The sequence below is a fragment of the Rosa rugosa genome, chromosome 2 (genome assembly GCF_958449725.1).
Source record: "Rosa rugosa chromosome 2, drRosRugo1.1, whole genome shotgun sequence".
NCBI classification, from domain to species: Eukaryota; Viridiplantae; Streptophyta; class Magnoliopsida; order Rosales; family Rosaceae; genus Rosa; species Rosa rugosa.
In genome coordinates, this window is record NC_084821.1 from 24,424,066 (window position 1) to 24,449,598 (window position 25,533).

At 37.4% G+C, this 25,533-nt stretch overlaps 2 protein-coding genes and 1 long non-coding RNA gene across 6 annotated transcripts; 2 read left to right on the forward strand and 1 right to left on the reverse strand.

Moving 5' to 3' along the window:
* Positions 1–2,801: 2,801 nt before the first annotated feature.
* Positions 2,802–11,076, forward strand: LOC133731713 (protein TIC 100). Its single transcript, XM_062159119.1, has 11 exons — positions 2,802–3,546; positions 3,649–3,720; positions 4,424–4,513; positions 4,624–4,797; positions 5,449–5,539; positions 6,586–6,648; positions 6,751–6,817; positions 7,430–7,533; positions 7,648–7,774; positions 8,138–8,877; positions 10,291–11,076. Exons 1-11 carry the CDS (start codon positions 2,921–2,923, stop codon positions 10,720–10,722), a joined length of 2,586 nt encoding a protein of 861 aa, XP_062015103.1. The 5' UTR covers positions 2,802–2,920; the 3' UTR covers positions 10,723–11,076.
* Positions 11,077–14,105: 3,029 nt separating this feature from the next.
* Positions 14,106–14,921, reverse strand: LOC133733562 (putative phytosulfokines 6). The gene is made up of 3 exons (XM_062161189.1): positions 14,682–14,921; positions 14,513–14,589; positions 14,106–14,426 (listed from the first exon to the last, which is right to left on the reverse strand). Exons 1-3 carry the CDS (start codon positions 14,776–14,778, stop codon positions 14,319–14,321), a joined length of 282 nt encoding a protein of 93 aa, XP_062017173.1. The 5' UTR covers positions 14,779–14,921; the 3' UTR covers positions 14,106–14,318.
* Positions 14,922–18,960: 4,039 nt separating this feature from the next.
* Positions 18,961–22,032, forward strand: LOC133733663 (uncharacterized). Of its 4 annotated transcripts, none has more exons than XR_009857822.1 (4): positions 18,961–19,361; positions 19,719–20,345; positions 20,723–20,821; positions 21,810–22,032. It is a non-coding gene; the product is annotated as an uncharacterized LOC133733663 (long non-coding RNA). The 4 variants fall into 4 exon arrangements; XR_009857824.1 differs by having other exon boundaries at positions 19,719–20,054; positions 20,157–20,821; XR_009857823.1 differs by having other exon boundaries at positions 19,719–19,776; positions 20,157–20,821.
* The last annotated feature ends 3,501 nt before the right edge of the window (positions 22,033–25,533 follow it).

Consider the following 25,533-nt stretch of genomic DNA (forward strand, 5'->3'; position numbering starts at 1 on the left):
GAGCCTATGAACTATGAAACATAAATAGCAAATAGGCACAAAAGTGCATAGTTCCCTGCAAAAATATGGAATAGGAAAGCAAAGAAAAACTAAGCTAATTAGAAGGGCAACAACCCAATGGTCTCAAAGAACATCCCAGCCCAAAGCCTAAACAGATGGCTTGGACCACCTCAGCCAAGCGTTGCCTCCCTATGTAGTCGTGAATGCACGCCGCAACCGCCCTCATCCCACAGACTAGTGCCTCACGTCGCACATAAACCAATGCCATCGAGTCGCCGCCAGGAAACAGTTCCAAACGCAGCCACGGTCGCAATCCTCCACAGATCAACCGCAAGACCGAGTCTTGCTCGGTCTTGCAACACCATCATGTTCAGCCTTCATGCCAAGACTGTCTCAAAACCCACGGAGCATGCTCTATATGCATCACCCGTCTGGCAGCGACACCACAACGTCAGTGTGACCAAGGTCGGCGCCGGAGTCAGGCTACCGCGCGGACGAGCGTTGATAGACTGAGGAGGACCTGAGCGGCAGTATGAGGAGAGGAAGCTAGGGTTCTCTCCCTTTGCTTATTAGACTTGGTTACTCTTACAATAAGCTAACCTACCTCACCTTCCCAATATTCTTCTTCCCCAGTATATCAAGATCGGGAGGACCTTGTTCCTCGAATTTTCTTTTCCTTTTTTGTCATTGTCAACTAATTTCATATGTTTCCAGATCTAAGATCACTCAACCCCACAACATGTGATCTCTCTCTACCTTAAATCTCCAAGAAGATTCGTATGGCTGCGATTGTAAAGTGCAAATCACTTACCTAGGCAAGTATGGGTGCTCACACATGGGTTTTTCACCCCCCATTCTCCATCGTTCTTGTCCTTGTTCTTGTTCTACGGTTTGGTTCTCGGTTCCATCTCAACGGCCATGGTTCTTTCTTGAGATGTGTCTCTATGGTGGAGGGAATGATGTTGTTTTGAAGGATCTTCTCCCCTTGGATGTTGGGTTTCATATGGTCTATGTTTTGAGATTTAGTTGGCATCGAACAATTAGTATAGTAATCCATGCTTTTCTATTTCTGGTATATTGACGGCGACAAACAAAAAATATGAAAAGTTCATGATAATCATCATTCATTCGTTTATTTATAGATCAAATTCTACAATCTCTTAATTTATTTTCTTCTTCCATCATATATAATTTCCCTCATTAATTGAAAATATGAAACCCACAGTAAAGAACATCAGAAGTTAACCGGTAGCTAACCTTGAACATGAAATCTTGGAAAACTATCAAACAATAATTCCCGAAGATAAATCAATAAAAACTATCAAACCCTAAACCTTGAACATGAACTCATACAATATAGCAGAAATATCCTCAAATCTAGGACGTCTAACACAAAATCAACATAAATCGGAGACCCTATATAATAATCCAAAATCTATATATGATCAGCTAATCTCAGTGATTTTGAATTTTTCCTTCTGTAGAATCAAGAAAATTGTTGGCACATCATATATAAGACCTTTTATTTGTCGAAGAGAAGAAGAACACCTCACGTGAGAATTAAGAAATGTGACCAGGGAAATTTAGGCCCCATTTGGGATTGCTTCGCTTTTTAAAAAAAATAAGTTTTTGTTCAAAATTTTAGATTTTATTGTGTTTGGTAAATAAATAAAAAGCAGCTTTAATTGAAAGTTATAGGTCACTGGCAGCAGATTTTAGAAGCAGCCCAGAGGTTGCTTTGAAAAGCTGTTGTGGATCAAAACACGCTATGCAGTTGTTTTATGTACTCACAGCACTTTTAAAAATATTATTTACCAAACACGAAACTGTTTTAATTCACAGTTGATTATTCTCACAACACAGCAGCAGCAGTTTTTTTTAAAAGTCACAGCAATCTCAAACTAGCCATTAATAAGAGTAATCATGACATTTTACAAATGGTCATTTTTCAACTGTTTTAGAAAAGACGGTCAAAAGTCATTTTTTTTAAAGGGGTCAAATGTCATTTTATAAACCTAAAAATTGTCATTCTTCAAAATTTCCTTATATATTAAAATTTTAAAATTTTGGGTTAAAGAAAATTGGGGTATTAAAGAATTAGGATTTTGGGTATTTTGGGGTATTAAAATTCGAGTGATGTTGAAGGTGAAATCGATAAAATCAAGTAGTGTAGAAAACTATTTGTCGCTCCAATTATGGGGAATTTGCTAAAGAGTTTACAAGTACTAATTTTTGAAGAATTAGGGTTTCGACTTTATGGACGTAAATTTTTTGAGTAAGATAGTTGTTTAGAGTGAGAATTAAGGCCTAGGGTTCGAACTATGAGGGGTGCAGGATGATTCAAGGGTAAAAACCGATGGATCTCAAATTGGTGATTTGTATTTGGAGGGAGAGAGAGAGAGAGAGAGTTACATAAATTAAGAATGAAAATAAAAAATGAATCTTTTACTGTATGAAGAGGATAATAGAATCCAACATTTGCGAGTTTAGTATAAGCCGAATTCAACGGATCTGATTATGTCACAGATAACACACAAGTCAAAAAGTTGTCCAATATTAAACCGTTAGTGATTAATCTATCAAAAACGCAGCCGTATCGACTTCGGGTATGGATTCAGGTTCTGCCAAACCAAGTCTGAGGCTCCTCAGGCCAGGCCGAAATAAATTTAGTAAGATTTAGCTACATGGGCTAATTATAATTGGGCCACCTGAGAAATAATTGCTACTTTTGAATTTTTTGTAAAAAAAAAAAAAAAAAAAAAAAAAACCCTCTTTTTAGTATAAAAAACCCCAAAAGCCTCTCTGTCTCTTCCTCCGTTGCTATTGCCTATTACTACTTTGAAACCACCGGACTCACTCACTATCCTTATCTTCTTCTTCTTCTTCTTCTTCGCTCTCTCTACTACTAAACCTGACCGCAATGCCAGACCAAGACTCCCCAAACCGCACTGAATCCCAGCTCACCGCCCAAGAACCGGACCCGGACGGCCTCTCCTCCTCCGACTCCGAGCCCGACTACGATTCCGACGAGTCCTCCGTCTACGAAGGCGAGGGCGGTAATGGTGAAGTGGACGAAGCGCTCAATTTACTCCGGCCCGGCGAGGACATACCGGAGGACGAGAACAGTCCCGAGGTGAATGTGAAGCTGTTCAATCAGGTGTTACAGGGGAAGAGAGTGAGGAGGAGGCAGGAGGAGGAGGACAGGGGGTATGTGTTTTACGAGGACCTGTTTGATTTCCCGGAGGACCCAGAGAAATGGCGGGAGGAGGACTTGAAGGAGCTCTGGGGTGATGCGCCATTGGATATGACCAAACCCGGTTGGGACCCGGTTTGGGCTGATGAGGAGGAGTGGGAGATTGTTAAGGATGAGATTAAGGCCGGCAATGACCCGCCCATTGCTCCCTTTTATGTTCCCTACCGGAAGCCTTATCCGGCCATACCTGAAGATCATTATGACATTTCCAATCCCAAGGCTGTGATTGAAGAGTTGGATAGGATTGAGGAGTTTCTCAGATGGGTCAGCTATGTTTTCCCTGACGGCAGCTCGTATGTATTTTACTGCTAACAGTTATTAGTAGTTCTGGCATTTTTGTTTGCTTTAACTTGTGATGGGACTTATAGACTTGAGCTGTGGAATTTTGTTTTAAGGTATGAGGGCACCGTGTGGGATGACTTGGCTCATGGCAAAGGAGTCTACGTTGCTGAGCAGGGACTCGTCAGGTTGGTCTGCATTTGACGAAATGTAGTTGATGACATTCTCTTATTTGTGAATGCCTAATTCTAACATTTGTGCCTTATTATGATTTGATAATGGTTAGAAAGAATGATGAAAGTCAGAAACCAAAGGAAATAAAGACACGCTAAACCGTTGTATCTTTTCTGTTTAGGGTGATTAGAAGAATCCACATTAAGTTATTGATACACAATTTGATGAACCAGTTGTTACTCTGGCCTAGTAGTCCTGGCTTATTGGCATTGGTGGTTAAAGGTGCGGTGGACTATGGGTTGCTCATAGTTTCAGAATTTACCAAGTCAAAACAAGCAACCTAGAATTCACAAATTTTGTGCAGGACCTATAGTAAACTCTATCCTGGTCCCTTGTGTGTGCTAGGGTTCAAGTTAAATACCTTACCAAGAAAATATGTGCCAAACCTATGGCGTCAAGAAGCAGAGAGTCATGTAGTTCGTATGGCTGTATGAAATATTCAGATTGATTGTAATACTGGATTGGATGTTGTCACTTTGTCTTGTACATTGTTAAGTCTAGCTGTACTTTGTCTTATACATTGTTAAGTATAGCTGTAATATATACATCCCCAACCCTGCCCCATGTGAAGGGTTGTTCTCTCAACTGATAATTTACAGCTTGACTTTCATCTTTACTGTGGTTTATGTGATAAGTGATTTCATTTCCTTTCCATAGGTATGAAGGTGAATGGCTTCAAAACAACATGGAGGGTCATGGGGTTGTTGAAGTTGACATACCTGGCATAGAGCCTATTCCAGGTTCCAAGTAAGTTTATAATTCCTGTATGAATACTATACCATCACTTAGCAGTTAGAACCTCAAGATTCTGTCCATGTCATATAAACTGGTTGAGTAACTTGGTACCTTGTTTCAAGGCTTGAAGCACAGATGCGTGCTGAAGGGCACATAATATCAAGAGATTATATGACCCCGGAAGACAAAGAATGGTTGGAGATGGATATTCAAGACAGCATTGATCTAGCAGGGGGGCGGTCTGAAATTCCTTTTTATGAAAAAGATGAATGGATCAGACATTTTGGGAGGAAACCGTAAGTTATATTTTTGAGTTGCTCTTGGTTCTATCTATATCTCATTGGATGACTTTTAATTGTATTCTCTAAGAATATTTTTTTTTTTTTTTTTTTTTGAATTGATCTCTAAGAATATTCTTAAGATTGGAAGATATGGTTAGATTTTTAATATGGTATCTTAGTATTGCTATTTGTATGTATTGTCAAGTACCGAGGTAGTTGCTCAATAGGTTCAAGCTCCTTAAGTTGTGTCAATGTGAATCAGAATATCACTTGTATTTCTTTGTGAGCTACATACTTGGGTTCTTAATGTGATATTGTCAAGAATGTTGGAACAAGTGGGATTGTACATACCCATGACACCATGTGGATACTAATATATTTCTCGACATTCTCCAGCGGAGAGATGTGGATAGTGTGACATAGCCTGATGGTCCCGTGATCATCAATTCAGAAAAATATGTTTTCTTCTTTGTTGTTTTATTTGTTTTATGCGGGTAAATAGTGAGGCTGAAGCATCTCTTCCCTCTTACCAACCAGAAGAGGGAAAGGGGCCAAAGGGCTTGTAATTTGTAGTTTCGTATTTACAACTTATCTACGAGTCATCAATGTAAACTTTTTGCTGAAACTGGTTTTGCAATTTTATTTATGATAGTCTTTCTATGTCAGCGAGAAAGGTCGATATCGCTATGCAGGTCAGTGGAAACATGCCAGAATGCATGGATGCGGAGTATATGAAGTCAACGAGCGTACCATATATGTAGGTGCACGAAGTACAAGTCATTTCTTTTCATAAATTCACTCTTGCATATATAGACCTCTTATCTTATACTGACAAAAATCAATAATTTTTCTAGTAAGAATAGGGAAAGAGAGGTTTGTTACTGTAAATCATCAACTTAGAATGACCACTTTATGGGTAGTATGACATGCAAAATATTCATAATATTTAAGGAAAAGTGGGTTGGGGAGGTACAAGATATGGCTAGTAGATTTGGAAAAATAGCTTTGGTACCAAAGCTGATGTATCAGTATGATTGTCAACTTTAATCTCAAAACCTTGGAATTGAAGTATTATACTCATCAATGTTGTCACCAGTGCACACTCTGTTCATCCTGTCATAGATCTTCTTTTCAGCACAGTTTTATGAAGTTTGTTGCTTTAATTTGTGAATCTTTGAGTAGTTTAACATATCTCAAAATTTCAATTACAATTTCTAATTTTAAGAAAAGATCCTATATATAGTTCTGTAAATTAAGACCACTGATATTCTACCGACATCAATATATTCACTCGTGTTTTTTGCTGCCATTAATTTTCATATAATGTACATAGCAATGATAAACGAAGTCATAATCTATTGACGGATTTACATAAGGATCGAGTTACACCGCTTGGCTCAAAACTAGATCCCTGGTTTGCTACTTCAGACTATTTCCGACAAAAAAAAAAGCTGGGCATTCTCAATGTAGCCTTTATCAATAGAGGATGCATCAATGGAAATATATTTGCAGCATTGCCATGCAAGTGTGGTCCAGTGAAAACTGAAAAGAAACTAATAGAGGAATTCTCAATGTAGCCTCTATCAATAGAGGATGTATCAATGGAAATATATTTGCAGCATTGCCATGCAAGTGTGTACTGTGTGTTCCAGTGAAAACTGAAAAGAAACTAAAATACCCTATTGGGGTTGCTAATAAGAGCCGGCACTGAATCATGTCATAATTTTGCCTCGTAGTATCTAATGATTTAGTACTATAATGTGGTTGGTCAAGTTAAGTACTTTATCTTGTCTTTGCGTGCAGGGGAGGTTCTACTTTGGCGAGCTACTGGAGGATGATACTGGTTGTGATGAGGATGTATCAGCGGTAAAGATATCTCTTCATTCTTTTCACTACACTTGGATGAAACTAAAAGAGAAAGGTTTACCATCTATGCAAAGATGTATTAAGTTGTTGGTTGCTTTTCAGCTGCATGCGGGTATTGCAGAAGTGGCTGCTGCTAAGGCTCGGATGTTTGTGAACAAGCCTGATGGAAGTATGTTTTCTGTATGCTAGTAATAAGTTTCACATAAGGATTTTTAGGTTCAAATTGTTGTATTTTCTAAGCTGAAGAATTCAACTGAACTTTTAAAGTTGGAAGTTCATAAACGGAGATAAAAAAAGTGGTGTGCAAAAATAGTTGGGAGTAGTCAGGAATGTGATCTGCATAATGGTTAGTATATTTTATTTGGATTCAGGTGCATGCATGATGCATAGTCATATCTAGAGATAATTGTTGAGAATATAATGGAACATACATATTATGTTTAATTAGGAGTTACCAATAGCATTTGTCCAGCATCCCATAAAATTTGTGTACATTTGTTTCTCTGCTTGATTCTTTGGGTTCTTGCTTTGTGATGCTCTGTCTGTTTGATTCTCTGGGTCCTTGGTCTCTCTTTGTTGTGTGATCCTCTGTCTCTCATCAAATTCAGCTTTAGTTGTTTTCGGACATTTATCAGTACAGGGAGTTTCAATTTGGATCATAAATTATTCAAAAATTCAATTCATGCAGAAGTGGATTAGTTTCATATGACCCATTCACCTTTTGGATACTGTTTGACCCCTTCTTGGTTCATGATTATTGGAATTTTTGTTTCCTTTATAGTGGTTAGGGAAGAGAGGGGCCCGTATAGTGATCCTCAACATCCCTATTTCTATGAAGATGAAGATGTTTGGATGGCACCAGGCTTCATAAACCAATTCTATGAAGTAAGCTATAATAAACTATTTATGACTTTTGGATTTTTTTTACATGAAGAAATGAAGATGAACATTGGTTCAGTTAGTCAGAATTAAGACTGAATTCTTTTGTTTTTTTGGCAGGTCCCTGATTACTGGAAAACATATGTGCATGAGGTCGATGAGGAAAGGGAAATGTGGTTGAACTCCTTCTATAAAGCTCCACTGAGAATACCTATGCCTTCTGAGCTTGAATACTGGTGGTCAAAGGGTATTAATTTCGTAATCTATATCCCTTCTCCCCCTCTTGTGTTTTTACTATGTATCCAAGCACTCATTTATTTTACTTTTCTTCTTTCCCTGTTTTTCCCAAAAAAATTCTAAGTGAGCTGCACCAATGTGTAATATCCAAAAACCTCCCCTCCCCTACCTGAACCTTTTGTTGTTCCCCTTTTAAAGTTTGGGAGCTGTCACCCTGGGTATGTAGGTTGGTTGCTTCTTGACCTAAATTTGCCCCCTTCTCTTTTGATCAGGTTTTTATGCCTTTTTGTCCAAATAACACGTGCCCCATTTGTTCCTAAACCAAAATGAACAAAATTACATGTCTTACTTATTGTTGAATTTGCTTGATCAGAGGAGACTCCAGAATTTATTGTTGTTAACAAGGAACCAGAGCCTGATCCTGAAGACCCATCAAAGCTTATTTATACTGAAGATCCACTTATCCTTCACACACGAACTGGACGGTTAATCAACTATATCAAAGATGAAAAACATGGGGTTCGCCTATTTTGGCAGCCGCCTCTCAAAGATGGGGAGGAGGTGGACCCAGAAAAGGCGGAGCTCCTTCCGCTTGGTTATGATGAGTTCTATGGACAAAACATTGGTGACAAGAAACAAAACTTTTTTATGCGACTTGTATCAGCAGTGGAAAATACATGCAAGCCTGTTTTTGATAAACTAGAGAAATGGACTGAAGAGAAGAGGAAAGCAAGTGAGATGAAGATGAAATTGATTGAAAAAGAACTTGAACTGATAGAGGCTGAACTGTGCCTGGAAGAGGTAATTGAGGATATGGATGAGGAGTTGAAGATGAGAGAGAAAGAGGAGGAGAAGAATGTGGAAACGGTCTCCCCGGATGAAGAAGATACTTCTCCATTGGCTAACCAAGATGAGAAATCAATTGAAGAGGATGAAGAGGAAGAGGACGAGGAAGAGGAAGATGAAGATGAAGATGATGCTGCGCCATCAAGTTTTGGGTCTGTAAGAGGAGATCAGGATGGTACTAAAAATGGCCAGAAGGGTAACAAACCTGGGCGATCTCCATTTTCCACATCCTCATTGGCATTCGCTTCAAGTAGCCTCGTCTCTGGGGTGAGTTTTAAACTTTTGATTTCAATCTATTTTTGTTCTTTCTTATATTATCATAATACAAGGCAGCAGTGTTGCAGAACAAAAAATAGCTTATGATATTATGACGTATATGCTATCCAATGCCTTGGATTAAAATGTCTAGGCAATCAAAACCATGAACTCTGTTTGGATGATTTTCCTTTCCTGCATTAGCAAGCAATTTAGCAAAGCAGTGCTCTTTAACTTTTACATTACAATCATAAGCTTGTAGATATATATATATAGACACAAACACACACGCACTAGCAACTGTACCCATGTGTTTTTCGTGGGTGGTACTGTGAAGTTAGTGGATAATAACCTTTTGGTTTCTATTTCTATTATAAACTTTTGCCCGTTTGTATAATGTTGACTTGTTTGATTATATTATGTTGTAAAGGTAATTTGGGTAAATCAAAATTTTGTGAAGCCTGTTACCCCGAAAGGGGGCCTGGCTTTATAGTATAGACAGCCATAGATAGATACATACATATATAGTCCATAAGCTTTGTATATAATCAGAATTATGTTAATTGGTGAAAAGCTAATGTTTGTTGAGTTGTCTGATTAATTACTGTACTGATTGATGATAACTGTTTTTCTCAACTGGTATAAGTCAGTACTTTCAAAGGTTGATTTGAATTTATATCTTGTTAAGACAGTTATTTGCATTTATGGAATTCTTCACTTTATCATCCTTCTGTGTAAAACTGCCCCTTGAAAAAATCGCAATGGCTTACCATGACAAGAAGAATTTACATACAAGAGACAAATGACTGGTCCCTTGGTTACATGAATTAATTGGTCTGTATTAGGTGTCTACTTAGAGCATTACACTTACCAATAAAAAATGCACGGTTCAGCTTTCACTTCATCTGACTAGACGATGAGGAACTGGTATATCACTGTGTTGTGAGCATACTATTATAGGAGTTCACCTTTAAATTTCAACAAAAGAATGATTTTTTACATTTAGGAGCTTAGCTTTATATGCCTCAAGTAGTTACTACTCACAGACATAATTGCATTATTTTGAAGAATGATTTACATTGGCATTACCTTTGTCTTTCCCTTTTTTGACTGAATATGTTGAATGTCGATGACACACCCAGTGATGCCAACTGTCTTTTAGTTTGGATAGACTGATATTCATGGTGAAAAATTAGAAAAAACTGTCGACACGTAAACATTTTAATGGGCTGTTTTAGCCATACTTGAAGTAGTGTAGATGTTATAACCACCAGGGAGTAGTGAATATTCAAATTAAGTATTGAGCTATCTTTTCCACAATTATTATAAAGCTAACTGCTTGTTAGCCAAGAGTGAGAAAAGATAGTGTTAGCGGTCTACGTTAATTCACTTGGGTCCAGGATCTTATGTTTTCTGACTTTGCAGGTTCCATCCAGGCTGCAACAGTCGTTTTTAGCATGGACAAATAGTAAAGCAATACCAAAGACAGCTACTTCTTCATGCAATGAAGCCTCTTGTTGCAACTTGAAAACAGTTGATTCAGTGAGTTTCCCTCCGTTGGTTGTCCCAAAAGTAAACTTGAAAGCCCTAAAGCAAAGACACTTGAACTTCCAAGCCAAAATCTCCTCAAATAGGAGGCTATCTCAGTTGCGGCCTTCATCTCAAATAAGCTCACATCACTCAGCTTCTATGAACACCAGAATAAGCCCAGGAGAAATGAGATTGAAAAACAATAGTTGGCTGCATGCATCACCGGAGAGGGAGTCGGACAGTATATTGTCTTTGCACACACCATGGTATCATTTGGAGCCAAATGAAGAAACCATACGTGGTGAGCCACTTCCTCTCCTTTGTTAACGTAATACTTGTAGTCTTGTACTCCAATTAAAAAAGGGTCAGTTTTGTAAGCGCGACATTCTGTTTTAGCCATATTGTTATATATACTCGAGCTCACCCCTCCAAGCCCTTAGAAAAGAGAGGGGGAAAGGAAGATGAAGATGAAGATGGTTCGAGTTTGATTATTATGAAGAGGGCAAGAGGGTCTGTGTAGTGACATTCATTGTTATTTAATCTTTCAATCTTAGTTTTGTTGTATCTCAGTTCCCCAGCGGTTAATAAGCACATGGAGGATGGGAAATGTAACTCTTACTTTTGGTACAATTTGCATTTTCTGCATCCGATTCATCAATTGAAGAATACCTTCTTAGGTCATGTTCCAGCTACAGTTGTCATCTGTTTTCTTTCCTTCGCATAATTATGACTGGCAGAATAAAGGAAATTATGAAATCTATATGCTGAACATTCAACCGTCTTGGAGTCGGATGTTGGGAGTACAAACTGGTTTCATAATGATCGGTTGACGAAACACAAACCAATCCCCAATACCATTGGCGCCTTAATAGTTCATAGAAACTAATCCCTCGATATGACCATCAGGAGACTAGCAGAACGAAAGCAATGTCTACTGAGCTCATTCTGGTATGATCTATTTGGTGCAAATAAAAGGTCATTTAAAAGGTTCCCAGTTTCGCTTATCCAACGATTCTCTTATCCTTTAAGGCTTCAACAGCTGATAAACTAAGAAGCATTTTGCAATTAGCCAAAAAAAAAAAAGAAGCATTTTGCTACAAAAGACGTAACAAAAGAAGATATACAAAAACTTACGGAACAAAACAATTTTACAAACCAGTATTTAGATACGGTAGGAACCCAATTAGATCGTATAGAAACCTTGGTTAGATCTGAGCCGGTTAAACCAAACCCAAAAGGAAAAAAACAAAGAGATAAATGAGCCTATACTCAAACCCTTTCAACCAGAAGAAACTTTTTCTTTAAAAAATGATAGTCGATCAACTACTTGAAGAAATTGAACACATTTGGTTCTTGTGCAATTGAAAGATTTTTAAACTCAAAATTTTCTATCATAATTGAAAGGATGATCCTATGCTCTAGCATCACCTCTCCCTTCTTCTCCCTCAATTAATCCACCCATACATCGCCATGTTCTTCTAAAAGGGATTCTAGTGTAGGCGTGCCGGTTCACATTCTCAACGATGCACTCTTCCACAACTCCATTTGAAGTCAGTTGCAATGTCAATTTGATTGCCGCTATATATCTGCTTATAGTGCTCGAAAAATCTCAGTGCTTGACCTCTGATACATGTGTATGATTTGATGTTGGAATATGGTGGCTGGTTTTTATTGATATTGTACTTACGTTCACAACTATATTTTTCTATTACGAAAAGAAACTATATTGTTCATTAATATTGACTCTGATCCGATCCGAAGGATTTTTTCCTCATGGCTACTTGTTTTCTTTCTTTTTCATTGCCAACTAGTCCCAGACTTCTCTTTATAGCTCTCTATCTCTGATTCTCTGACTTCTATCTCTCTGAATATTAGTGATTATTAGGGGGCAAACATTTAGCGCAGGGGACAATTTAAACCCCTAGGTTGGAGCTAGATTGCCTTCATGGGGATGTATAGTGCAAAATAAATGGCTAACTTTCACTCATTTCAATGACAAGTAGAATAAATTTTGAAGGGTGGCTACTTTTGAGGATTTTTAGAGCAGCATGCATGTCTATGCTGGACAACCAGAAAGTCACTAACTTCCTGTGATATTGGCAGAAAATTCCATGCATGGTTCTTCTGAGTTTAATTATTAAAGCAAAAGGAAGAAGGCAATGGGGAGATGATCAATGTAGCTACTTTGGTAAATGGTGAATTAAAGAAGTTTAATATGTGATATCTTGACTTTCATGTTGACATGCTATTTTGTACCATTGGCTGGGCACTGCTTTTTGATTAGATTCATATAAACTTATACACAAATAGCAAATGCAATTCTCACTTGTTTAAGTATGCAATTCTCCTTTTCAAAGAAAAAAAAAAAGTATGCAATTCTCACTTGTTTAAAAGTAGCGTTAGATGTAAAAGCAAAAGCAAAAGAACCACTCAGACTCCAACAGGTTAAAGTGCTCTGGACTTGTGCATCAATGAGAGTAAAGAAACATATGTGCTTCTTATAATTGTAATTCTGATGCTTATTATAATGACTCATTTCCGCCTCTACTTTGTCATATATGTTTCCATGGGGATTCCTTCTCTGTAGCAGCAACTTTGGCCATGCAGATGAGCTCTACATGCAAAAGCTAGCTGCACTTCCAATGAGTTTCTGTAATGGAATATGCTACTGATGAATGGTTAAAAAAAAAAAAAAAAAAGTACTATGAATGGAAACTTGGTAACAATGGTGATACTCAAGTGTGATTATACATCATGAGAGCTATGTCTGATCCACAAGCTAATAAGCAATACATATTGACAGTCCATTCGATTTAGCCAATCGCAAGTTCCGAATCACCAAACGCATATAGGTTGACTTAAAAAGATACAGAATTAGTCTCTATGATGCTCTTAACGTACTTCTTTTTTATTACTAGATCACTCTTTAATTTGACGATGGATGTAAGGTGAATGCAATGCCTAATCAAGCCACTTTCTCCAACAAGATGGAGGTCCAATATGGTAATATTTCAGGATGTGGGTGAGGAGGTCATCTTAGCATATGCTGTCTTTTCTCTGTTGGAATCTAATCTATTTGGCTTATGAATAATCATCATTTGTTCCCATATCTCTCTCCTAGACAGTGACATGTATCTTTTCATGATTTCAAATTATTCAAGTAATAAAATTTCATTGAAATTCTTTGAGCAGTTTATCTTTAATCTTTGGTCATTTCTGAGTCTCTGGTTTCTATTTAGTGAACTCATTTATAGGCAGATATTTTATTTTGGTCAACATAAAGTACATTAAGTGCTACGCGTGAGCTTTGGACTAGAAATGAAAATTTCTCTGACTTCCCAACTGTTTTGATTGGGAGCTCCAGCTGCTGAAACTTAGTAAATATTGATCTGAAATCTCTCTCTGAATTTACTGACCCTAACTTCCCTACCGTTTAATCAATGTTGTCGTATCCCATAATCACCTACCCATATTCTAAACAAAAGAGAGTATTCAGTGTACCGGCTTGATATTAGTGTACCGGCGGAATAATATCAAGTACATATATATTTTAGTTATTAATTAAAAAGAAAATTTCCTATAAATATCAGCAGCTGAGATCCGTTGGATCTGCTGGTTTACTTGGTGCATAAAAGTATTTTCCATTCTCAACCTATATGGCTTTAATTTTACATGTAACTTCACAAAAATTTATCAAGAACAGAAAATGATTATAGACCAAGGCTTTACTAAATTATCACAACAGAGAATAGGTACAGTTATTCATATCTGCACTTAGATTGTAACAGTTCCATTTTCGCAAAAGAAAAAGTCTACAATCTTATAATTAATTAACTCGATCTCCAAGATTAAAAGCTAGCTGGTTAAGAATTCCAAAAGAGAGCAGATTATGTTGAATAATATGAAGCTAGCTAGCTTCAGCATCAAGGCTTATGGTGCTGGGTGTAGATGTAGTCCAAGTGAGCTTCTGCAATTACCCTTCTCTTTAAACAGTCTTCATCTCCATCAACACAGGCTTCCAGCCCCATTAGCTGCAATAACATCCCACAGCAAAGAAGTATAAGATATAGTTCCAAAAGATGAAACAGATCATAAGAAGAATACAACTAAAACATACATTCATGAAGTCAGTGCCTTCCAACTCCGTAAGTGAATTCCCATCACTGGTTTCCTTGAGCTTTGCCTCCTCTTGTCCTGAAAAAGATGACAAGATCTAATTCATTAGTATAGCTAACAAGAATAATTAAGTAGTAGTGAGAAGAAGATGTCAAGGCACAACTGGTAACCTTCTTTGTTCTGTAAAACCCTGGCTGATATTGTTGAGGAAGAAATGATGAACAAAATGCACAGAACAATAGCTGTTGTTTGAAAGATTTGCCTCATTTTTTCAACTCGGATAAGAGAACAGAGAGAGAGAGAGGGTCAGAGAGATGAGATGAGTTTAAAGAGTTATTATAAGTTGGAAGTTGGGGGTTGTGGTGGAAGGAGAGGAAGCTAGGACATAAATACATGCAAAGAAAGCAGAAGTTTACTCATCTGTGAGTCACGTGAAGGTCCCCTCCGCCACTCCAAATAAGGCAGTTCACAATTACCTCATAAGGTGGGGGCCCAACTTCCTCAGGATGCTCTTATTATTATTCTAGACTTTCCATGCCTGTGTGACACAACAGCAGCAGTAACAGCACCACTATACTTGAAATGAGAGAGAGCTTTGGTCATTGTCTGCCACTGTGGTCCAGAAGGGAAGAGTAGTCCCCTCCAGACCTCCAAAAACTCCTAAAATCAGTGTTAAATTATAGTGAGGTTTTGACAGTGTTCCCAAGTCAACCTTTTTTTTTTGGGACAATGATGACAGCTGCAGCCCATCATTTTTGTGGTGTTTGCTTAAACTATGGAAAGAGACATCATGCTAAAGCTTGGCAATATATTGCTCATTTGCTCCTGCTCCCACATGAATATGCAATTGGTGTTTTAAGTGGCAACACCACCCACCATAGTTGCATCGGTGACCAGACCATACTCTATCTAAGTAGTTGCTTATGTGTGTGGCATTAATTTTACTGTTTTATCTGACAAATTTAGAGTGAAAATCCGCAAATTAAAAGTTAGAGACACTTAATATCGTGGGTTACTCTATTATAAAACTAATGATCAGATTCCTTCGCCTTTGCTTAAGACTCCGATTTAAGTATTATCTACAATTAGATCTTTTAATTTATTTTATATCCGAGGAGCTAATATCCCTTATTTTATATCAAAGATAAATCCTATCTTTCACACACATGAGAATAAATGGATAATTATATCACATCCATCTTGATTTATTTTGTATCAAAGGTAAATCCCTATCTGTTACACACATGAGGATACATAGATAAATGTCCCAGTGTGCATTGTAACTTGATGAGTTTTAGTATCTAGTTTATGTGGATATTAGAACAAAGCAAACTCATGCATGTGGATACTGCATGTGAACCACTTGATCACAAGGGGTAATGTTTTTTTAGGCAATGGTGGAGTGCACACCATTTCTAGAGTTTGGAAATGTGCTTCTGTCACCTTCTTAATTAACTATAGTTTATCCTATATTTAACGGGAGATTATGCTTCTCTTTTTGCAAGATTTGAATCTGTACATCATTTCTTGCTAAAGTAATTAAAAAAATTATCTAGGCATGCCACTATTAGATTGGATTGTGTGGAAACATATTCATCATATATGCTAACTAATTCTATGGGGAATTGAGTTATAATTTTGAAAGATTATGCCTGCTAGTCCCAGACAAGTGTGATCGGAAAACATGATCATGATCGATCTAACTCATGAAATGATGAAAATGATTATAGTTGACCATCCCTTTGACCATGTCTATGTGACAATGTCGTTGGAACCTGATCATGTTGTTGTACATATCGTTAAGACCCCATTTGTGGTTTGTCTGCCTAAACATCATAATATCATATGATGATAAGTATTAGCAATATGTTCTTTTTACTATTACAATCTAATAAAGGGTTCCTTGGGACACACAATTGAACTATTGAAGTTGTTGAAACGTTTTAAAGGTTCACTTTATTTTTAACTTACCCTGCTAATTGCTTCAACTATTTTACAAGATATGATCAACTCATCGAATAAATTATCAATTTAACACATTTCTTAGTCTTAATCTTATTTTATAGATGAGAACCACACGAAAGATGAAATAATTGAAAATCACAGTACTTTGAAATACAAAATGTGCTTTCATATTCTGGAATTTGACATGGTCAAAAAGTTTTAACAATTACATATTGTTTATTCAATCCAATGATGCAATTAAAATCTTAAATAAGATAAAATATTTTGTCCGTATATTGTATATTAAAAAGAAATGCTAAAAAAGTAGTGGATTTGTTTGAACCAAAAATAAATAAATAAATTAGGGAACCATTACACTCAAAAGCCAAATTAAACTCGCTATCACAACTTAGAATGCAGATTGATACCCATCCATTTCACCTGAATGAAATCTTCTTAACATGGAATCTTAATGACTTTATGTCAAGCTCACTGCTTTTCCAGTCCACCTTGTAGATGAAGTATACATAGAGCCTACATATGCTCCATTATTGGGCAATATGTGCCAACAATGACCCATTGTCTTTTCCTAAGAACTTTTATGAGCCATCAACTTTCAGATGTATAAAAATAGTGAAATATTATCATCTTCAGTAAGATTCTATTTCTCCACAACCATGTTTCTTTGTTTTGTCAATCAACAACTGAGATAAGCTTTCCCCTTCTTCTTTTTTTGGGTAAATGTAGATAAACTTTATCTCCTGGTTAACGAAGTAGTGGAACATGTAGATGTGGCCAATGTATTGGGAATAGCTCCATCTAGGCCACCAGTATATGAGAGAGTAGGTCGATCTTTTCGGTTCTGCTTTCTGCTATTGACATTGACTTACCAGTCTGCAGTACTATATACTTTGTCTTCATCATAATCCTGTCTGTTTTGACTGATTGGAGAATTCTGCATTCAAATGGCTACGACCATCTGCGGATGATATCACGGGCTCCTCTAGCTACTTACGTCTGAGTCTCTGACTGCGTATAGGTTTTTTTTTTTTTTTTTTTTAAACCTTCAAAACTTCATATTTTACAGATATGATTTTAAAAAAAAAAAAATTTGTAAAAAATAACGGTTTCGAATCATCGAAAAATAATTTTATGATATAAAATGAAACAATCTAAGAGTAGCTTAGAAGGGGGATATGCCACAAAGGGGACTGTTATGTATTCCAGTACGTAGTGTTTGTAAATGGGCAATTTTTACATAATATATTGCAATATTGGTATGCATATATATTTTTATTTTTCTGTTTATGTCAATCTTGAATAAGAAGGACAAGACATATTTAGATTTGTATTATAACGAATCTTTTACGATCAAGTGAGTGCACAGCAGGAGCAGCTAGTAGACTCTTTAATATACCAAATTTATTTTTTTAAAGTTGATATAAGAGTCCCTCTAGGATCCTAGATATTGTTGGATTAGTAGTACACTCTTGGCAAGAAAAGTAAACCATGTTTACCAATGACAAACTATAAAGTTGAGTAGTAAAAGAAATAGTGTTTTTTTTTTTGAATCAAAGTATCAATTTCATTCAACGCAAGCCAGAATGACACATATACATACATTTTCTTGCCATCTCTAGGACAAGTTTAGGACATGGTATGATAGCACCACACATTAGACAATCAGTGCTTACTTATTTTAAAGCGTATAGTTCCCTACAAAAATAGGAAATAGGAAAGAAAAGAAAACCTAAGCTAATTAGAAGGGCCGCAACCCAATGGTCTTAAGAAACAGTCCAACCTAATGCTCAACAGTTGACCCAGACCAGCCTTTGCCATCTTTTGTAGACTGTCGGAGCACACTAGCCACCACTCCGGTGCCACAGACGCCACCAACATCCTGACGTTGTATAGATGCCATCAAGCAGTAGCCGCCGCCTGGAAGAAGCCCAAACTAGCTACGCTACCCTAAGCCTCCCCTTGAGGTGGTGCCCGCGCAACCATCTTAGATCTTACAGCAAAAAAAAAAAAAACCAGCAAGACCAATTCTATTTAGCCTTCAAGCCAAAACTGTTCCAAAACCAAGGAGCATGCCCTAAATGCATCACCTGTCCGGCAGCAACATCGCAACGTCAGCACAACAAAGGTCGGCGCCGGCACTGGGCTGCCACTGGACGAGCGTTAATAGAGATTGAGAAGAAAACCGTGTGGCTATAGGACGAGAGAAAGCTAGCTAGGGTTTTCTCCCTATTTTTGAGCAGTATCCATAACACTTAGTAAAAGAAATAGTTAATGAAATCAAGTAAGGGACAATGATAAAAGAGGTCATTTTAAAGTACCTTATTATAATCCAGACAACACAAATGTCCTCATGATAATTAAGGTCACCATTTAACAATCTGACATTACAAATAACAAAAATTACAACTCATGCCATCACCTCTCTCTTCCCCAATCTATTTCACAATATAATTAACCCCCTCTCTCTCTCTCTCAACTGACTTCACCGTCTTCTTAAAAAAAAAAAAAACTGACTTCACCGCCATGACTTCTTCAACACCGCCTGCGGCGTCTATGCCGTCGCCTGGTCCGATTCTCCGTCAAGCTCTACAACCTTGCCATCCCGCCGACCTGCAACCTCCTCCGCTCCCTCCACGAGCACAACTCGCGAGGTCAGCTCTGCTGACTACAAACCCACGCCCCGCGACTCGTTTCTCACCGTCTCGTGGGACGACACCGAGAAGCTCTGGACCGTTAACCGTCCCGCCTCCATCAGCACCTTCGAGGAGCACGCCTACTGTGTCTACTCCGCCGTCTTTGGTGTGAAAGCTCGGAAGCTCGTGAATTCCGATTGTCAATGGAGGCCTCCAAGACCTCCAGCAGTACAACCTTGAGGAATGCTTTCGGTAATGTTCTCCCCTTCTTCATCCTCATCCTGATCGGCGTTCTCGCTTTTTCGATCCATCTCTTCTCTGTATGCCTCCATGATCTTCAATTTTTTCTAGATTTATCGTTTGTTACTGTTTATATTCAATGTTACTGGTCTCGCTGCCTCGAAAATGCATTTATACTACAATCTCTATTTGCTCGTGTTCATGTAATTGTAGATTACTCAATGTTTGAATCATAGTGTCTACGTTTACCAAATCAATTGTGATTCGTTTTGGCTTAGTTTTGTAAAATGGAGATTTAGAATTGTGATTTATCAATGATTTGACTGGTAATGCTCACGGTGTTGTTGCTTTTTGAAAATTAATCTGCAGGTCCTAAATCACAGATATTCACAAGTTTGATCCTTATTTCAATTACAGAATCACTCAGGTTGGGTTCGTTCTCTTGTTTGACATCGGTTGGCATCGAGTAACCTTCTATTGAATTAAGTCTGCTTGAAAGCTAGGAAGTTATTATCATATGGTGTATCGGTTTATCTTATCATATTGCAGTGATGCTAAGCTATATAGAAGATGACAGTCTTGTTTGTTGGTTTCAGTTTCTGACGAAGAATGGGAGCATATAACTTGCATTCAAATATCTCATAGCTACTGATTTTGGCATTTGATAATTCCAGGAATTTTAACTTCTGTTTTGTAGTTGTGTTGGTAACTAAAGATGCAGATAAACTGTTTTTTTTCATGCTTCTCAATTTAGACATCTATTTTCTGAATGTTGTAGTAACATGTTGTTGGTGTTACTATTTGTAGGTTGATTCAACAAGAACTATGACTGGTGACCTTTCTATTTCTAATCCATTGCTGGTTAAACCTCTTCAACCAGTTGCTGCGCCAGTGGCTCTAGTAGCTCAAAAATCTGATGCACCTGATCGTCTTAATAATTTAGTTGGCGCTGGGTATCAATCATTTGAGAATGTTGTTTTGAAGAAACTCGCACAGGTTTGAATTTAATTTAACTAATTTTTATTCTGCCTCATCTATAGAATGCAAGTAGCGATGAGACTTCGTAAATTGAAGTAAATATACTTGTTTTTGTGTGATGACCTCTTTGTTTTAGAAACCCAAGTTAGATGTTTCTGTTATACAATTTTAAATATGTCTTCTTAAAGCAGATAAATATCACCAATTGGATTTATACGATATTATACTTGCATGTGGTAGTTGTGTCAACCATTTTCCCCAGTTATGTCAAATTCTTGGAAAATGAAAGTTATATGAAATTTTACACTGGCCACATTGAATAGGAAACTACTTTTTATCTTATTGCCCAGTTTCTAGTAGATCGATTTTAATCTTTTGTGGGTTGGGTACGCTAGGCTACCCAGAAGCAAAAGTAATATTCAGAACTTAAGTAGCACGAAGGGATGGTTGATCTCAAAAGAAAAGTTCATGATCTCAATGGTTTCAGTGTATAGGTAAGCACGAGCTATACCTCTTATTATATCTCTTTTTTGGCATTTCCATTTCCATGCCAGTTTGTACCGTTCTCACTTTACTTTCTGACCAATAAGGAATGCTTTCCTACTGCTTTTTGAAAGTGCATGAAAGCACATTCTACTTATGTACCAATATGCTTTTGTCAAGGGTGATCCAGACCACATGGCAAGTGAACTCTATAGACACCCATTTGATTGGGAGCCAGAGATGTTTATTTTGTTTTTGTTTTTTGGGTTAAGGAAGCAAAGGTTTCCTTGAAAGGTTTTTTGGACCTTAAATTTCTCACACCATGTTTGAATGCACCCCAGTTTTGGCCCCAAAGCGAGGTGTCAAGCTGGCCTTATATGAACTAGGACAGTTGAATAGCCATAGATACAGTGACTTACGAATCATGTCATAATCATACTATTAAATTAGTCATCATTAATGCCCTAGTGCCCTACCAATGCAATTCTTTTAGAGGCTCCACAGCAAACAAGAAAGCATTGTTCTCCATGGAACTAGATTTCTTCCACAACCTAGCCTATTGCTCGAGCTAGCGATAGATTATTGAACAATGTATTACTTCAATCAAACCAAATAGGCATTTCTTACAGTATCTACTGCATTATACCTTTAAGAAAAAGTTGGTTTTGTTGTGTGATCCTCTGTCCTATATCCTGGAGAGCAATGATGTTGTATAAGACCTCTGTTGACGACACTTGATTATAACTTGCACCAAGCTTATAGTTTCATTTCTTTACGGTCTTCATGTATAGATTTTCTGCATCAGTTGATGTACTGATCAACTCTGTATTTGTCTTTATATAACGAAAGCTAACCTTTCAATCACACGTTGATAGGAACTATTATGGTTTTTAGATGGTTAATTGAATGCTGCAATTCTGTATTTTATTTTTATAGAAGATCATTAACTTGTAGATGGTACAGTTCAGGTTTTAATTGATCTGTGTTCGGTTTTTGCAGGGGACGATTACAAGATTAAAGTTTGGAACTACAAGATGCATAGATGTTTTTTTACTCTTCTCGGGCATTTAGATTATATTCGTCCCGTGCAATCTCACTTTTTTTATGCTTGAAGTTTTGTTGAAAGATTTGTACAATGATGTAAGTTTTATAATGGTCTATGCTACATGTACTCTATGCACTATAGTCATTCTCATTAAGGTTTATGAACCATTCGTTTGAAGGCAATGATTTCTTATTCTTAGTCCCCATACAGAGGATTTCTTGTCAAATCATTGTTAACCTCAAGTCACTGTCAGTGACTTGGCTATTGATAGTTACTTGGTTAGTGACATGGTCAGTTACTTAGTGACAAGTGATTAACAGTGGCTTGGCTACTGACAGTTACTTGGTTAGTGACATGTAATGTGACATGGTCAGTTACTTAGTTAGTGACATGTGATTAACAGTGACTTGGCTATTAACTTGTGACTTGGCTACTGACAGTTACTTGGTTAGTTACTTAGTTAGTGACATGTGATTAACAGTGACTTGGCTATCAACTTGTGACTGTCAGTGACATGTAATGTGACATGGTCAGTTACTTAGTTAGTGACATGTGATTAACAGTGACTTGGCTATCAACTTGTGACTTGGCTACTGACAGTTACTTGGTCAGTGACATGGTCACTTACTTAGTTAGTGACATGTGATTAACAATGACTTGGCTATCAACTTGTGACTTGGCTACTGACAGTTACTTGGTTAGTGACATGGTCAGTTACTTAGTTAGTGACATGTGATTAACAATGACTTGGCTATCAACTTGTGACTGTCAGTGACATGTAATGTGACATGGTCAGTTACTTAGTTAGTGACATGTGATTAACAGTGCTTGGCTATCAACTTGTGACTTGGCTAGTGACATTGTCAGTGACATGTAATGTGACATGGTCAGTTACTTAGTTAGTGACATGTGATTAATAGTGACTTAGCTATCAACTTGTGACTTGGCTACTGACATGGTCAGTTACTTAGTTAGTGACATGTGATTAACAGTGAGTTGGCTACTAACAGTTACTTGGTTAGTGACATGTAATGTGACATGGTCAGTTACTTAGTTAGTGACATGTGATTAACAGTGACTTGACTATTAACTTGTGACTTGGCTACTGACAGTTACTTGGTCAGTGACATGATCAGTTACTTAGTTAGTGACATGTGATTAACAGTGACTTGACTATCAACTTGTGACTTGACTACTGACAGTTACTTAGTTAGTGACATGGTCAGTTACTTAGTTAGTGACATGTGATTAACAGTGACTTGGCTATTAACTTGTGACTCATCATATAATTAGCCACTGCAAAAGCATGAATTCCATAAAATGATCAGTAACTAAATTTTACAGATGTTAAAATGAAAGCTCATCTACTCATCACATAATTTTGCCAACTTCTCAGCAGAATATGCCAAGTCCAAGTCCACCTTTGTCAAAACTTTCATGGAACTCTCCAACTCTTGAGCGCTGGATTCACTAACTGACATCCATTGATGTGTGTAGCCTATCTCCAACTCTGGACTGCTAACATTAACATCACAGATAGATTAGTCTTCTACCCAAAAGCTCGGTAGTACTTATCTCTTCTAAGACTCTACAATGTTCCAAAAAGAAAAGGGTAGGAATTTGCCTCAAAGTTCAGTTCTTGGTGGTACATACTATCAATCCATATAATTGCCACCAAATATAGAATTCAAATAACTAACTACTGAAACAATGTCTGACATGAATGTAGACTAAAATCAAAGGTGAAACTATACAACTCAATGAAATACTATCATCACTCACATCCAAAGAATGCCAGTCCATTATATTGTGAAATGAAGAGGGCACAGGCAAGAGCTACTCTCATTCTCCATGCTCCAGAAAATGTTTTAGTTACTTTTTGCTGCATCTTTGGAGAGAAACTAAGAGCCTGTAAAATTCCTTGTCAGTAATAATCAGAAAATAATAAGTTGAAATTCCATACATCATGCACCCAAATTATAAACACACGTCCATAACATCTTATCCAAATTTGTTTGAGCAACATGATTCACTGCCAGCAGGCAGCATTGTTGTTTCATAGTATTTGGTGGGCTAGGCAATTTATTTCTCTCATCATTCTTAACTTCAGTATAAAGCAACACTTTCTCTGAGAAAGTGTTCTTTGCATGACATCAATAAACTTGTAGCATTCCACCAACTAAAAAACCAAACCTTTGTAATTTTAACTACTGGATTGTTATAAAAATTAAATGATATGCAGTTTTGCTAACAGACTCATTAATGTTACATGTACTTTCATACATGAATGTGTTTTTGTGATTCCAACTTGCCAACATTCTAGGAATATCATAAAACTAGCTAGCCTCATCAAATGGGTATGTGAACTTCTGGAGTTGATGCATCTAAATTTTGAGAGTAGTCCTCTATTTTTTACTGTTTACACACACTACTTGAAGAATACTAAAAACAAAAGTGCCAAACGTACTATCCTCCTGTCAATCATACTGCAGACTACAGCCATCTGCACAAAGAAGTGTTGGAAATGTGTCAAAGCCATCTGAAAGGCAGGCCAAACTAGTAGGAACAAAATCTTTCAGAAATACCTGCAAGCCAAACCAATAAAACAGCTAGGTTTCTCACTTCGTAAACATTTCACGTGTAGTTACTCTGATCCATTAGTAATGCCTAACAAGTTCAGTAATAAAACATGATAAAGGATGCAAGAAACAGTGCACAAATGAGGAAATTCAAACTCAAGGCTGCGAGTGAACAAATGAGGCATGAAATATCATGACTAAGGTATCATGGATACAATTAATGAATCAAATTTAATACATTGATCTTTTCACACATACAGAGAACTACTAAATAACTGATTCTAAGCCCCAAATAGTTCTTGATGTACAAGCACTTCACAATGTAAAACAAGTTGGAGAATTAATAACATTTGCCAGCATAGAACTAATAGGATTACTTGCTCAAATTTAGTTCTATCAAGAAAGCATACATACCGTCAATGGAACCATACTAAACATTCAGCATGGAAACTAAGAAAACAGATAGAAACATGTAGGAACCATTATCACAGGGATTGCCATATTAGAGACCAAAATAAGGCAAGAAAAACAAGTATCGTTTGCTAAAAATCAAGAAGAGAAGTAACCATTACCAGTACCTGATTGTAATTAAGAGCCTCCGCCGTCGTAAGAGAAGAAACGAATTAGCCAAGGAATGAGTTAACCGCCAAAACCAATAAACAGCGGCTCTATAACATCGGCAGCCATCTCCAGATTAAGCCAAACCCTATTAGCACAGCAGCAAAGAGCAAATTCGATTTTGATATCTAAAAATCAAACGAATCAATCGCAGAATGAATCGAAGAAGAAAAGAGTCTCTGAACCCATTTCAGAATCAAATCCAGTGATTAACACAACAAACGCGCTTGTCGGTGGAGGTGGTGACAGCCGGCGAGGGTTTCCGCTAGTCGAAATTCGGCTTCATCGGCACAGTCCCGGGAACGCTTCTCTTGGCGTCTTGGCTCATTTCGCGGTCTCCTGCTTCTGATTGTGGATAACAAATCAGAGGCGCTACTGTAGAAGTAGATATCGGCTTCGTCGTCAGTGATGAAAACGAAGAGATCGGAGTAAGTTCCGGTGCGAGCGAGGTCCTCCGGTAGGGAACCGCTTCTGGAGGTCT

Bases quoted from the DNA above. Each gene is read 5' to 3' on its own strand.
- LOC133731713 (XM_062159119.1), top strand. From the start codon at position 2,921: ATGCCAGACCAAGACTCCCCAAACCGCACTGAATCCCAGCTCACCGCC. The intron at 4,514-4,623 runs GTAAGTTTATAA...CCTTGTTTCAAG, and splicing joins GAGCCTATTCCAGGTTCCAA to GCTTGAAGCACAGATGCGTG. The intron at 5,540-6,585 runs GTAGGTGCACGA...CTTTGCGTGCAG, and splicing joins TCAACGAGCGTACCATATAT to GGGAGGTTCTACTTTGGCGA.
- LOC133733562 (XM_062161189.1), bottom strand. From the start codon at position 14,778: ATGAGGCAAATCTTTCAAACAACAGCTATTGTTCTGTGCATTTTGTTC. The intron at 14,590-14,681 runs GTTACCAGTTGT...CATCTTTTTCAG, and splicing joins GGTTTTACAGAACAAAGAAG to GACAAGAGGAGGCAAAGCTC. The intron at 14,427-14,512 runs GTATGTTTTAGT...ATGTTATTGCAG, and splicing joins AAGGCACTGACTTCATGAAT to CTAATGGGGCTGGAAGCCTG.